Source organism: Amblyomma mixtum, chromosome 1 (assembly GCF_055824585.1).
Source record: "Amblyomma mixtum isolate Tamu chromosome 1, ASM5582458v1, whole genome shotgun sequence".
Taxonomy (NCBI): Eukaryota; Metazoa; Arthropoda; class Arachnida; order Ixodida; family Ixodidae; genus Amblyomma; species Amblyomma mixtum.
The window spans coordinates 36,255,484-36,268,319 of NC_143012.1; the positions used below are offsets into that span (position 1 = coordinate 36,255,484).

General features: G+C 49.3%; 1 protein-coding gene across 1 annotated transcript in view; it reads right to left on the minus strand.

Annotated features, from left to right (window-relative positions):
• Positions 1 to 12,836, minus strand: part of LOC149366023 (polycystin family receptor for egg jelly-like) — a 31,023-nt gene continuing 18,187 nt past the window's right edge. Inside the window, exons 6-10 of the mRNA XM_089569572.1 lie at positions 11,967 to 12,091; positions 8,724 to 8,855; positions 6,180 to 6,394; positions 3,601 to 4,552; positions 1 to 2,196 (exon numbers count right to left, since the gene is read on the minus strand). Of these exons, the coding sequence (XP_089425698.1) occupies positions 1 to 2,196; positions 3,601 to 4,552; positions 6,180 to 6,394; positions 8,724 to 8,855; positions 11,967 to 12,091 (3,620 nt within the window). The remainder of the gene's footprint in view (positions 2,197 to 3,600; positions 4,553 to 6,179; positions 6,395 to 8,723; positions 8,856 to 11,966; positions 12,092 to 12,836) is intronic.

Here is a 12,836-nt window from a genome sequence, read left to right on the forward strand (position 1 = left end):
CTACTCGATGAAGCGCACCGGTATATGCTCCATCTCTATGGGCGCCCTGAGCACGCAAGCCATGACAGCCGACAAGCACAGAATCTTGAGCGGGCTTATCACAAACTCTCCGAAGACGACGTTGACGAGGTTGCAGCGGACCCACGACAGACTTCGTTGGTATCCGTACGTGAGGCCGTAGAGGATGATCAGCACCGAAGCGACTATGGAGGCTGATAGGCAAAGGAACCAGGCAAACACGGAGACCCAGCTGGGAAATGGGTTCGCGTGCGCGTTGGTGGTCAGCAGTTCCTTCGGCACGTTTCCAGTCTTGGACGACTCGGCCGAAGAAGCCGTGTCGTGGACCCAGTCTTGGACGACGTCTTCGACGGCGTCCTCGACGTACACCTTAGGCACTGTAGGCTTACGACGGAAGGCCGGCGGCCTGGACCTCTCGAAGAGGAATAGAACCAAAAACGCGAACGGTGTGACGAGGAGTGTTGACTGTACCGCGATGATCACTTCCCGCCGAGTGGGCAGCTCGAACAGCGTGTACAGAAATTTCGCGTTGAAGAACTCCTCTTCGTCAGGGTCCAGGCCGTAGAACATGAGGCTCACCATCATACCCGTTGTGACTAGAAGGAGAGCCACCGACGCACGCTGCTTGCGCGTGAAGTTGCTGGTCGGCAGGCGGCTGAAGATGCTGAAGATGAGGTGCTCCTCGCGGAAGTAGCGGATTATTCTGGAGCTGAAGATGCGCCATGGGTTGCGAAGCAGCGACTCGTCAGCAGCCTCAAATGTGAACGTCGACGATCCTTTGTAGGCGTCCGGGGTTAAGACGTCGTCGATGACGAATACTGTCCGCGAGGCCGTCTGCAAGTCCCTCACGACGACTGTGTTGAGGTTCCATGAGCTCTCGTTTCCCTTCAATTCCAACGTCAAGGAAATGGCTTCGATGTCTCCGAGGCTGGATGGATGGCTGAGGAAATACCAGTCTCGACCACCGGCCTGGAGAGCCAAAGGGTTCCGGGCGCCGTCGCGAAGAACCACTTCCCTGGACTCATCGTCTGAGCCGTGTATCTTCAGCAAAACCCTACTGGTCGTCCCGGAACCCTTGAGGAACCACGTGTACACGGAAACGAGGTATCCGAACGAGTCGTCCTGCTCGTTTTCCCCAAGGTACTCTATGCCAGCGGCTCCTTCGTCTCTCAGGTCTTGCTTAATGGCCCACACCATAACGGACAGGTATATCGACCATACACAAAACAGAATTATGGCCATGACGAGATTTCTCGACATGGTTCGGAGCAGAAAGCCCAGATCTGTGAAGTTTATCGGATGTGGGGCGATAAACAAGCCGCCGGCAAAGACGGAGTTGTGCTGGCAAGTACAGTGAACAAACTGGTCGTCGGAGTCCATAAGAACACGACACCCCGAACTAGAATACGCTTGCTGCGTGCTGTTCCAAAAAAGACAGCTGTATAGTGTCGACTTGAGCTTGTAATTCAGGTTACTGCTGTCGTCTCTCCTCCTGCGGTACGGATCCTCCAGTGCCGATTTCGCGTCATTTGTAAGCGGTAGGACGGCTACCATGACGACAGTAGGCGTCGGGACAAATTCTATCCTGTTTTCGTGGGACACGTTGCTAGACAGGTGGAACCTGTTCTGTTGTAGGAAGTCGGACCTGGTCGGAGGCCGACCATTGGCGACAGCCGTGATGAGCTTTCTGTTTCCATCGGAGGGGGTGAAATCGAGCTTCAGGTAGACGCCCGGTCCAGTGACATTAATCGAGTGGAGGGACACGTTTGAGAAGGACGTTTCGTAAGTTTCCGTGTGCTCCTTGAAGTCGATTGGCGCCTGCCTCTTCAAGTAACCCTCTATCGGCACGCCGACGCTCACTATTGTGTCCGCGATGTGCTGGGTCGTCTGGATGCTAACGGCTTGGGTGTTGGTGAGTTTACTGGTGTCGTGGCATCGGAACGGGCTGGACGGAAAAACTATGGCTGTTTGTCCCTCGGTGGCGATGTCGACGCGAACTCTTGTGCCGTCGGAAGTGCCAAGGAAGCCACGTCGCTTTGTCTCTCGAATCCACACTTCGTAGTCCTTGACGTTGAAGTTTACGTCTTCTTCTTCCGTGTCGACAACGCGCGCCACTCCGGCGGCGACTAGAGCTATGTTGTGGACCAGTCTCTCCACGGTGACGCAACTGGACTCTGCCTAGAAGGGGAAGAGATGACATTTGCAGCGTTACCCATTTTGTACTGTTGTGAATTTACTTGCAACACGTGCTTCGGCGCAAATGCGCTTATTAACCGCCGTAGCCTGACAAAGAGCGGGTACACCGGTCTGGAAGTAACCCCCTTTCCTTCCCATCTGTGGCCTGCGTCTCTGGTAGCATGCGCGTCATCGCAGATGCTGGAGACCCAAGAGCAAGAAATGGAGAGAGGAGAGCAGAGTTCTTTCCAGCTACAAGTTTGGGCCAATCAGCTACCGGGACGCTCCCAAAGTTAGCGTCCAAAAAGACAGTCCCTCCTGATTGGACCAAAAAGGCGGGAATCTGTGCTCACGACTGTATTTAAGAGCTCCCGCCTTCTTTGTTCAGAGCATTCAAGATTTTGATGTATCTTGGCATGTAGCGTGTATTTCGCTGCTGCACGATGTAAATATGTGAATATACTTTTCTGTCTATTTTTCCTTTAAACTCCCCGTCTCCTCGTCATTGCTCCTGCCGGTCGGCGACTGTGGACCCGCGTCCAAACAACCACTGCGGATCCGCGTCCCAACAGTCTATAATTGACTCTAACTATGCAACTTATCTGCAGTTGCTTATTGATTCCATGTCTGAGTACTCTCTGGATCGGCTGATTGTCGGAGGACTGCACTGTTTTGCCTGCTCGATACTATAGTCATTTAACTGTTTTTTTTTTCGAAAATTTACAGGAAGGCTGGAGGGTAACAATAAACATGTGCATAAGCTAAAGGTCACATTTTGTACGTAAGGGCTTTGACTTCAGTCTTAAAGGGGCTCTGAAACACCTCCCACGGAGAGCTCATCAACTCGCTCAATCACTGCGTTGTGTTGTCACGAGCACCCGATGCCAAGTAATACACCTCTACACGCAGCAGAGAACCCACTATTATGCGCGAAAGTTGATGAGCCTTTCGCGGCGACTTTTTCAAGTTCGCACCCTCCTCCGTCGCTCGCACCTGCGTATACTAGCTGAGAGATGGCTATTGGTTAGATTCTTTTGACGTCAGGCAGCTACCATGGCCGCGGCCAATAAAACGCGTAGCTCCGGCGCGTCAGGAAGCTCCGCCCCCGGAGGTGGGGCCAGCGGAGGAGTGCCGACCACCCATCGCGCAAAAAGTGACGAGAGGAGAGGGAAAGCGCGAACGCGCTGCAATTCAAATTCTGACTGCAGATAACTTAGGTTCTACCCAGCGCATTAAAATTCTAGGTGGACAATATTCGTGAAGCGGCATGCTTTAACACCCCAGCCATACCGCAACCTTACTAGAGCCCATCTCAAAGCCCCTTTAATCGTGCTCACGTTATAAGCAAGCTTATTTAAGTTGATTACACCGCCATGTCCCCTAGCAGGCACATGTCATCGCATTTACCTCGTACTTAGTGGGCACCTCTACCGGTTGCTTCGGAGGGGTGGGCGCTTTGAGGTCCAGTACAGAAGTCAGTCCTCCGATCAGTTCTTCGCCAATGAACGCAGTCAGGTCAGCGATTCTACCCTGGCCTTCTTCCGCAGTCAAGTTGTCGAAGGTACTCGCATAGTCGTTCATTAGATCGATCACCGCCTTTGTGAAGTTCTCCTTCGCAACCGAGACGTTTTCCGGCACCAACGTCGTGAGAACACTCACGGAACTGTGCAGTTCACTCTCGGTGGTCACGGTGGTGTCCTTCAAGTACTCGATGTAGTCGTCGAGGACGTCCGCCTCCCGGTTCGCATCCGCAGCGGTAGTTCCGTTCTGTTCACACTCCTTGTAAAACTTGGACTTGAGCAGTATGGAGGAACTCTTGATGAAGGATAGTATGGCGTCCGTGCCGTTCTGCTGGATCTTCTTCGCGTAGTCTTCGGCCGTCTCCAGCTTGATGTCGCTGCACGAACCGATTTCCACCAGCACCGGAAGGACATCGTACACGTACTGGCCGACGTTGTCGTTGACGAACACGACTATGGAGCAGTTGACAGCCTCGGTGGTATTCCCGCCAGTTGGCAAGACACCCGTGAAGTGGCCGTCGTCAAGACTGGATTTCATAAGGGTGCAAGAATGCCAAGGGCTCGGCCGTCCGCCTTCGAAGTGGCGAAGCTGGTCGGGACCGTGGGTACAGAAGTAGAAGCCGTAGCTGAGCGCCTCTCCGTCCGGGTCCAGGAAATCCGTGCACTCCAGCTGGAAGATGGTCCTGACGGCAAAGCCCTTCTCCGGGGTCAGCAGGCAGCGGCCTTTGATTGGAGGCAGATTGCTCTGCTCCCACAAGCCCCGACTTTCGAAGATTTGGCGCGTAAGGACGTAGAAGACGTCGACGTATGGTCTTTGATTCCAAGCGCTTGCCAATAACCTGCGATCAAGAACAAAAACGCATTAAAGGACGTCAATGCTGCGCAACCGTTTAGGCTTAAAACGAGAACAGAAAACTGGGCAAGTTGGAACGGATTCTGTACGTCTTGCCGCTCTCCCTGCCGCTCTCCTGCGGCAAGACGTACATCGGCCAGACAGGCCGCTGTATTAATGAGCGGCTGTTTGAGCACCGCAGGTCAGTAAAAGGGGCAGTGTCATCGAACCTGGCTTTGCACTGCCGGAAATGTAAAGATTGCTTCCCCCATTTGGAAAGGACTAATATCTTGTTCTGTCACCCAGATAGGACCTGCAGGGAGTTAGTTGAGGCGTTTTTGATAAGCAAGAAGTCTGAAACATGTGTCGCCTCGCCTTCCATTAATCTCGTAGAAAAAGAGATTCGCGCTCTCGGGGAATGTGTGGCGACAGGTTGATTGCAGGTGCTTGTCATGTGCTAAGATGCTGAATGGCTTTGTTGGGATGAGGCGGTTTTTGCAGTCCGCTACACGCGCGTACGGGTTTTGTGGGGGCTATCGCGATGTGTCTGTGTTTTATCGTTGTGTTTGGTGCGTATATAACTAACCCTTCTAGGAATAAAACTCAGTTGTTAGATTGCGCTCGTGTCGTCTCTTGTTTCTTTCTCTCGTCCTGTGTATCGCGCTGCTTTAAGATGAGTAGGCTTAAAACGTTGTCAGGTTGGCGCAACAAAAGTGCATGTGGTCAAACCTGCCTTATGCCGAGTGGACTTCATCAGGATGACGAGAATAAGTGCATGACACTCAAACTAGTTGTACCCCTTATCAGATGGCGTGTGTAGTCACAATCAGAGGGACTTGCTTTGACGGACCTCTAAAACGCTATTTTTGCTTTAAGCTTTTTTTTTCTTTTCTTTTTTTGCGATCCAACGGTGCCGCGGATGTCATGAAGCCAAGTACGGAAGCTGTCCAAGCCACTCGCGAATTCTTTGTGCACTGTGAAAACTTGTAAGCCCTAATGGCAGTAAATTGCTTGTCTCTATCGCAAGTTAGGTGAGAGTTTTTGTACTCCATTAAACTGCAACGCCTTTTTCACTCCAGTGCAGACTTGCAAGTTTTCAGGAGTAGCAACAAATAGTTTTACTCTGTAGGGATCTGGAGTCAAAAGGTTTTGCTGTGAGACCCTTTCCCCCAGCCATTTAGGAGCTTTTACTGGAAACTTAAAAAATTATTTCCTCCTTTGAAGTGTTTATTGACAACTGAGGGAGGCAGCTATAAGGAAGAGGGCGAGTGCTAGATAGCACACGTAACCTTGACAACACTGTAAATTTACCTCTTTTCGGCAAAAGTTCGCCATGCCGATCCAAACGAACGTGTCCTTGCTTCGCAGTCCTTTATTCATTTTCTGTTTCTCTGTTTCTATCTTGCTTTCTACATCCATCCCTCATTCCCTTCATTCTTCCCCTCTTTTCATCCTCCACCTTGTTTTCCTAATTCATCCCTTTCTTTTTCCATTCCTGCCTTCTTCCTATCTTCTTACTGTTTTCTCCTCCTTTTTGCTGTCCTCATCCTTTGCTTCCTTCCTCTTTCTTTTGCAGCCCTTTGACGTCACCGTAACACAAGCATGCATGTGGCAACCAAGCTGCGTGCACTCGCCTGTATGGTCCTGGCCTGGTGACGTTCCCAGCCGGCACCAGGAGCACGGCGCCTCGCTGCTCGGTCATGATGCCCAGCGGTTGGGGGCCGAAGTATGACCAGGTGACGAGCGGGTAACGGGTACCCCAGACTATCGTACGTAGCGGTCGCACCTCGAGCACCAGGTCCTCGCTGCTCACAGCGCCGAACTCACAGCACGGGCACGACAGCACCATCTATTGGCCGCCACGCCAGAACACGGTGGTCGCCAAAGACAGGGTGAGGAGAGAGGAAAGGAGAGAAGGCGACCGTCGTACGCTCATTCCGAGGCACTCTTTTGAGTATTTATTAGGGCGAAAGCCTTTAATGGCTCATACTCGCGGGCCATGACTCTGTACGTCCGTCCGTTACATCTGAAGTGAATCATAACTACTCATTACTAGTCACAAATCATGACTAAGTAGTCATTAACCAGTCATCAACTAATTAGTCATGACTAACTAGTCATTAACCAGTCAACTAATGAGTCATTACTAGTTATTCATTAACAAATCATGACTAGTTGGTTATTAACCAATCATGACTAGTCGCGAGTCATGACTAAGTAGTCATTAACCAGGCATAGACTAATTAGTCATGACTAACTAGTCATTAACCACTCAACTAATGAGTCATTACTAGTTATTCATTAACAAATCATGACTAGTTGGTTATTAACCAATCACGACTAGTCGCAAGTCATGACTAAGTAGTCATTAACCAGTCCTCAACTAATTAGTCATGACTAACTGGTCATTAACCAGTCAACTTATGAGTCATTACTATTTATTCATTAACAAATCATGACTAGTTGGTTATTAACCGATCATGACTAGTTAGTCATTAATCAATCATGATTAGTTAGTCATGACTAGTTAGTCCTGGGTCACGACTAGTTAGTCATGAATCATGACTAGCCAATCCAAGTCACCCTATAGCCGCCTCCTGTGTGCCTACGGCCGTCGTCTCGTTGGTGGCTTACTGCGCATGCACTAAGGTGGCGCCACTGTCGCGCGCACTCCTCTCTCGCCAGACGCCTTGCAGCAGTCGGATGCGACGGATGCCTCCCAACAGCTCTCCCGATTCTGCGGCGGAGCGTGATTGCGCTGGCAAGCTTAAATGCAAGCCTAGAGAGCGCCAGCTAAGTTGCGTGTAAAGGCTTTCGCCTCGCGCACTTCAGATCGTCATAGTGCCCCCTGAATTTTTGATATCCGCTGCCGATTCTTGCGCAATGAAATAAGGGAGTGATTAGTACTCGTTAACCATCCACGCCAGCGGAGCTATGCGGCTATGAGAAAAAAAACGCTAGGCAGTTTTGAGAGCAACTTCTTAGGCGAAGAAAAATTCGTTCTGGTCTGGAAATCGAACCCGGGGCCACAGCTTGTCCGGGACAGTCGCTTTATTTTATTTACTTATTTACAATACATTTAACAGACCTCATAAGAGGGTATTACATTAACAAGGGGGGGGGGGGTTGAGACAGAAGCATGTACATTAAAAAAACAGCATAATAAGGGCTCCAAATACAAGGAACAGTGTAATTAATACAGTAGAAACATGAAATGTAACTGGTTATCCACATGAACTAAAACCAGAAACAACACAAAATAGTCATTTGCAGGGGCTGTGTGAAGCAATTCCCAAATCGAGACACTCGGCACACAGTATATTATCCACATAACAAAACAAGAAATATAGAATCTGCTAATTCTGACTGTTCAGTAGTTAGAAGAGTTAGCAGGTCGAGACACTGACGATATACCATCTAAGGTAACCAAAACGGCTACCAGATGGAAGGATGCGATTGAACTGATCAGCAATTCAAAGTCGGAACGGTCACAGCACGACGAGTTTTGGGCAGCACTTAGAAGGGAATGCATTGGACTATTCTAACAACTTCTTGCTAATGGTCAGTCTGAAATCGATACTGAGACCGGCGAATGACTTCGCTAACTACGAGACCGGACCTCGCTGAGAGCCTCTACTATTAGTACAGCCCAGTGCAAACGGATGTATCGGCGATATAGCTGTGACCACTGGCCTCGCGAATTCTGTGCTCGGAATATGTTACGTGCACAGTTCCACCGATAACCTCAGTAGCAGTGGTCAAAAATCGGAGCGTAAAAATAGGCTTCACTTCACGAGCAATCGAGATCGAATCCGCAGAGCAGTGTGCGTTCAATTGTACGCCCTGTGCGACCCCCGATATTAAATGCAGTTCACGACAAAAACTGGGTGGCTGACCGGTCGTTAAGCTATTGAGCTACGCGTCTTTGCACAGAAAACAAGTCGATTTTCTTGAAGGACGGCGCATCGGAGTATTTTAGTCTGTACAGTACTGGCACGTGTCGAGTGTTTATCGAAATTATAAAAAAAATACAGTCGTGACCTGCGACTTAGAATGGTCGCGATGGCTGTGGCTATCGTTTAGCTGCGAGGAGTAGTACACAAAAAAAGTTCGCAAGCTTCCGGTCTAGGAAGCGCTGGAAGCTAAAAAGCGCTGGCTACTTCTTAGAGGAGACGTACCTGTACGTCCCGTTCTCCCGGTACCATTACTGTAATAGTGGCGTTGTCGCTGTCTTGTCCGTTGCTCACGCGAAGCGTAATGTTGAACCATGTATGCGACTCGTACCGCAGCCCTTCACCGACCTCGATGACCTTCAGAGAAAAACGAAGAACGGAAATAGCTCAAGCTGCGGAAACGCTGTTTTAGGCTCGTAACATAACATCCAACCAGAAACACCGCTATTAAACTCTGCTGCTGATGATGATAATTGGCAATTTGTAGCGGGCGACCGACGAACTTGGTTCGGATGAGGCCGATAGTGAAAAATGAAAAAAGCAAAAAAAAAAACCATGGGGTCACTTAAGCAATCATTAACAGGAAATGCGTTAGCATTAGAGCGTAGTCTTTAATTTTAGCAGCTTGAGACTGAAGCTCGCGCCACTACACTGCCGTTGTACACAACTTTTCCGGCCAAACTCCGGTCTAATCCAGATTTTCCCGCCATCTTAAATTTTGGGGTCCTAAATTTTGGGGTTGGACCAACTTGGGTCTCATTTCGGAATCAGGGAATTTCTTGACAACGGGCGGAGGGGTTTTGGTGTGACCACAGCTCTAACGCTTCTGCATAAAATTTGCATTGCACTGGGTTTAGCCCTGATAATTTTTTTAGACACTCTATAGACGGTGCATAGACTTCTGGCTGTAAAGTTTATATGCTCTCTATAGACAAATCCTAGAGAACAGCCTGTACGCAATACAAATACTATAGACAGTCTATAAACAATCTCTAGATTTATAGACATGCACTTTTAGTAGACCTCTGTCTATAGACAGTCGATAAGCTATGACTAGACAAAATGAGTTTAGTTTATGGGGGTTTAATGTACCAAGGCGACTCAGGCTATGAGGGACGCCGTAGTGAAGGGCTCCGGAAATTTCGACCACCTGGGGTTCTTTAACGTGCACTGACATTGCACAGTACAAAATGAAATGTCTATAGGAAGGCTATATAATCAATAAGAGAGAGAGCCTTTAATGAATAAAGGAGAGGTCTGCCTGGTAATGCGTCTGGCATGCTACTCCAGATGAGGGTGAAAGATGAGGGTGAAAAAGAGAGAAAAATGAAAAAACAATGGTGACGTCAAGCATACTCAATGCTCACGCACTCACAAACACACGATTATCAAAGCATGTCCACTAAGCACGTGTTTCTAAGAAATACTAAGAATGCTTTTGTCCCTGACGCATCCGAAGTCGCATCACTATAAGAAGTTTATAGACTGTCTATAGACCATTTCTGCAAGGGAGTCGACTTAGCTACTCTCATTTGTAATGTGCTCAGCAGCAAGAATACGTCACCAGTGCTGCATTTTCGCTTCGTGCACTATACTGTGCTACAAAGGGGATATTCATCCTTATCGCTGAAGCCCAACGCCATGGAGAGCTCTCCCATGGAGCATGACGTCAGTGGTGTTTTCGCGGTCCGTGGCACTTGCTCATAATGTGGAAAGGGTTGTGCGCCACAGTGGAGAAGGGCGCAGGTAGTTACTATCGGGACCAAAAATTTACGGGATGTGAGTGTGCAGGGCAAACAAAGAAATTATTTCGGTGCAGTCACCTAATCTAGTCGTCTGAAGCAGGTAAGATATGAGAGGACGAGCATGTTCTCTCCGCTGGTAACACTAGCACAAGGCAGGGTCGCCAGGTGGAGCTACAATAAAGATGTTTCCGAGAACACGCGTCCTGTAAACTTTTGCTGCCGACCTTACACTCCAGAACAACGCGGCGGATGGACTCCTCGATTTGAACTCGTAGCCCATAGTTACGAACATTCTTTTTTTTATTCGAGGTTGGTGGGGGGAGGTATACCTATGCACGAAGGTCGAAACATCACTACATGGCCCACCGCGGCCTTCTCGTGTCCCTACATCCATTCTTGCGCTGGAAGTTTTCGAAAAAAAAATTTTTTTTCATTCGGAAAAGAACAAAGAGTTTCCATTACATGAACCGAGAAAATAACGTGTTCTGTGGTCTATGCAGAGATGCTCGTCGAACTCAAACGTCGGTACGCCGGTCACGTGTGAAGCGCGTTAAGTCCTCGTAATTCCATATACTCTCTCCGTCACTTTAGTTTCTCCATTCAATGGTTTGATTTGCACGGACGCTGGGAGATGAAGACCCTAAATGACCAAATTGGCCGCAAGAAAATTTAAAACCGCCGCGAAACGTGCGTCACATTAAGCCCGTAGATGCGTTTAGTAATACTGGTGAAATGATGGATAAGTGCAAATTTTGTTCCGTTGGTGCACGGAAACAATGAAAGAACGAATGGCACAGGAACGAGATCAAGAAACAGGGGGCACGAACTGAGCGCTTCGTTTCTCCTGTTTCTTCGCGTGTGCCTCCTTTTTTTCTTTCATCTCGTCCCTGTGCTATTCGTTCCATTTTCCGAATTCTTGATTATAGATGTGCTCCAACAACAAGGCGGTAAGTCTTGCTGTCGTGACAGAATTGCTAGAATGTTTTCCCCCTTCCCTTCTACCGACTGATAAATATTTCCTTCTCAAAGCAGGGTTGTGAAATGTAAGGCACGCTGTAATGGAGGGCTGCTAATCAGTGCCGACCACCGGAATTCTCTTGAAAAGGTCCCTGAAAAGGGTGTTTGAGGTTGGATATAAAGTGCTTGCATTATTTCGAGTACAGAGTCGATAACATTTGTCTAGAGCGCTGGAAAAGTGTCGTTCGGGGGGAATGAAGGGAAATTACGAAGCAAGTATTGACTTTCATTGATAATGCTTGCGCTGGAGAGCAGCTGGATAGAGACGTGAGCGTATAGGCACCAGTGCCTTACCGCTAGCAAAGCAGCAGCGAAAAGATTTCATTTTATTTGCTCCGCAGCACACCATCCGAGCACTCTAGACAAGAGTGGTCGACTCTGTACAGACCACGGAGCGTTCATGCGGCGGACAAGACCACAAAAGCGAGCAGATAATTTACAGCACAGTTTCAAGAAGTCCCCCTTCCGTGCCTCGCGGCGACCAGCGGTGCAGAGCTGTCGCCTGAATCCGCGCACAACGCGTCATGTAGCGCTTGTTACGAGGCTACGCAAGACAGACGCGACAATGGCTGGCATGTGTAACGTCTTTTTTCGGGGGTTTTCACCCTTCCAAGCATCCCCTCGATATCGGGCGTACAAACGCTTCGACTCTACGAGAATCTCGCGGCTCCAGCTGTTCACGCGAGCTCTTCGGAAGCATCGTTACCTGCTCATTTAGGCGCTTCTTGACGAAAGCGTGGTACAAAGGATGCCTCGTGTCGCACCGCTCACACGTCCAGCTGTAGACGAGTGGCTGATCCGGGGCTCCGAGATTTCGAGACCCAGTACCGTCTGAACGAAAAAAAAAATTGTCAATGGTATAGCTCTGGTAAAACCTGGCGGATTGCGAAAACAACGAGGAGAGAGTGACAGAGGCGATGGAGAGCGCGCGGCAGCGGCGGCGGCCCCGGCGCGCTAGCTATGCGCCGCTACTGCGCATGCGCAACTGGCGAGCGCGGCGGCGGCACCTCTGTGTAACCCGCGCCGCGACGGCGGCGGCGCGCCAGCTGTGCGTCGTGTGACGTCACTGCTCCTCGCGCATGCGCAGTATGACCTTTCGTCAGCTCCGCGGAATAGCTCGGCGACTCGCGTAGTATTGCTTTCGCAACAAAAATGTGAAAGTCGCTGTTTGTCATTAAAGGAGTATAGGCGCCTAACTTTGGCGTGCCTATTTTCTTCTTTGCAATGAAGCGTGAGACATTATTACACATGGATTATCACGTATTATTCTCCTATGGCCGCTAAATAATTTATAATCGAATTTATTTCTCGTGTTGTTTCGGTTTTGTCTTAAACAGCCGAACGGTGACTGTGACGTCAACGTGTGCTTATAGGTCACTTGAGGCATAAAAAAACTGCGATATAATCGTTGCTTCGTCAATGTAATTCAATAAAATGCTAAAGCCAGCCTTCCTCAAGGAGCGGAAGGGAAGCAGCGATTATATTGCAGTTCTTGCATTCCTCACGTGACCTATAAGCACATGTTGACGTCACAGTCATCAGCTGTTGAAACCGGAGCAGCACAACAAAAATTCCA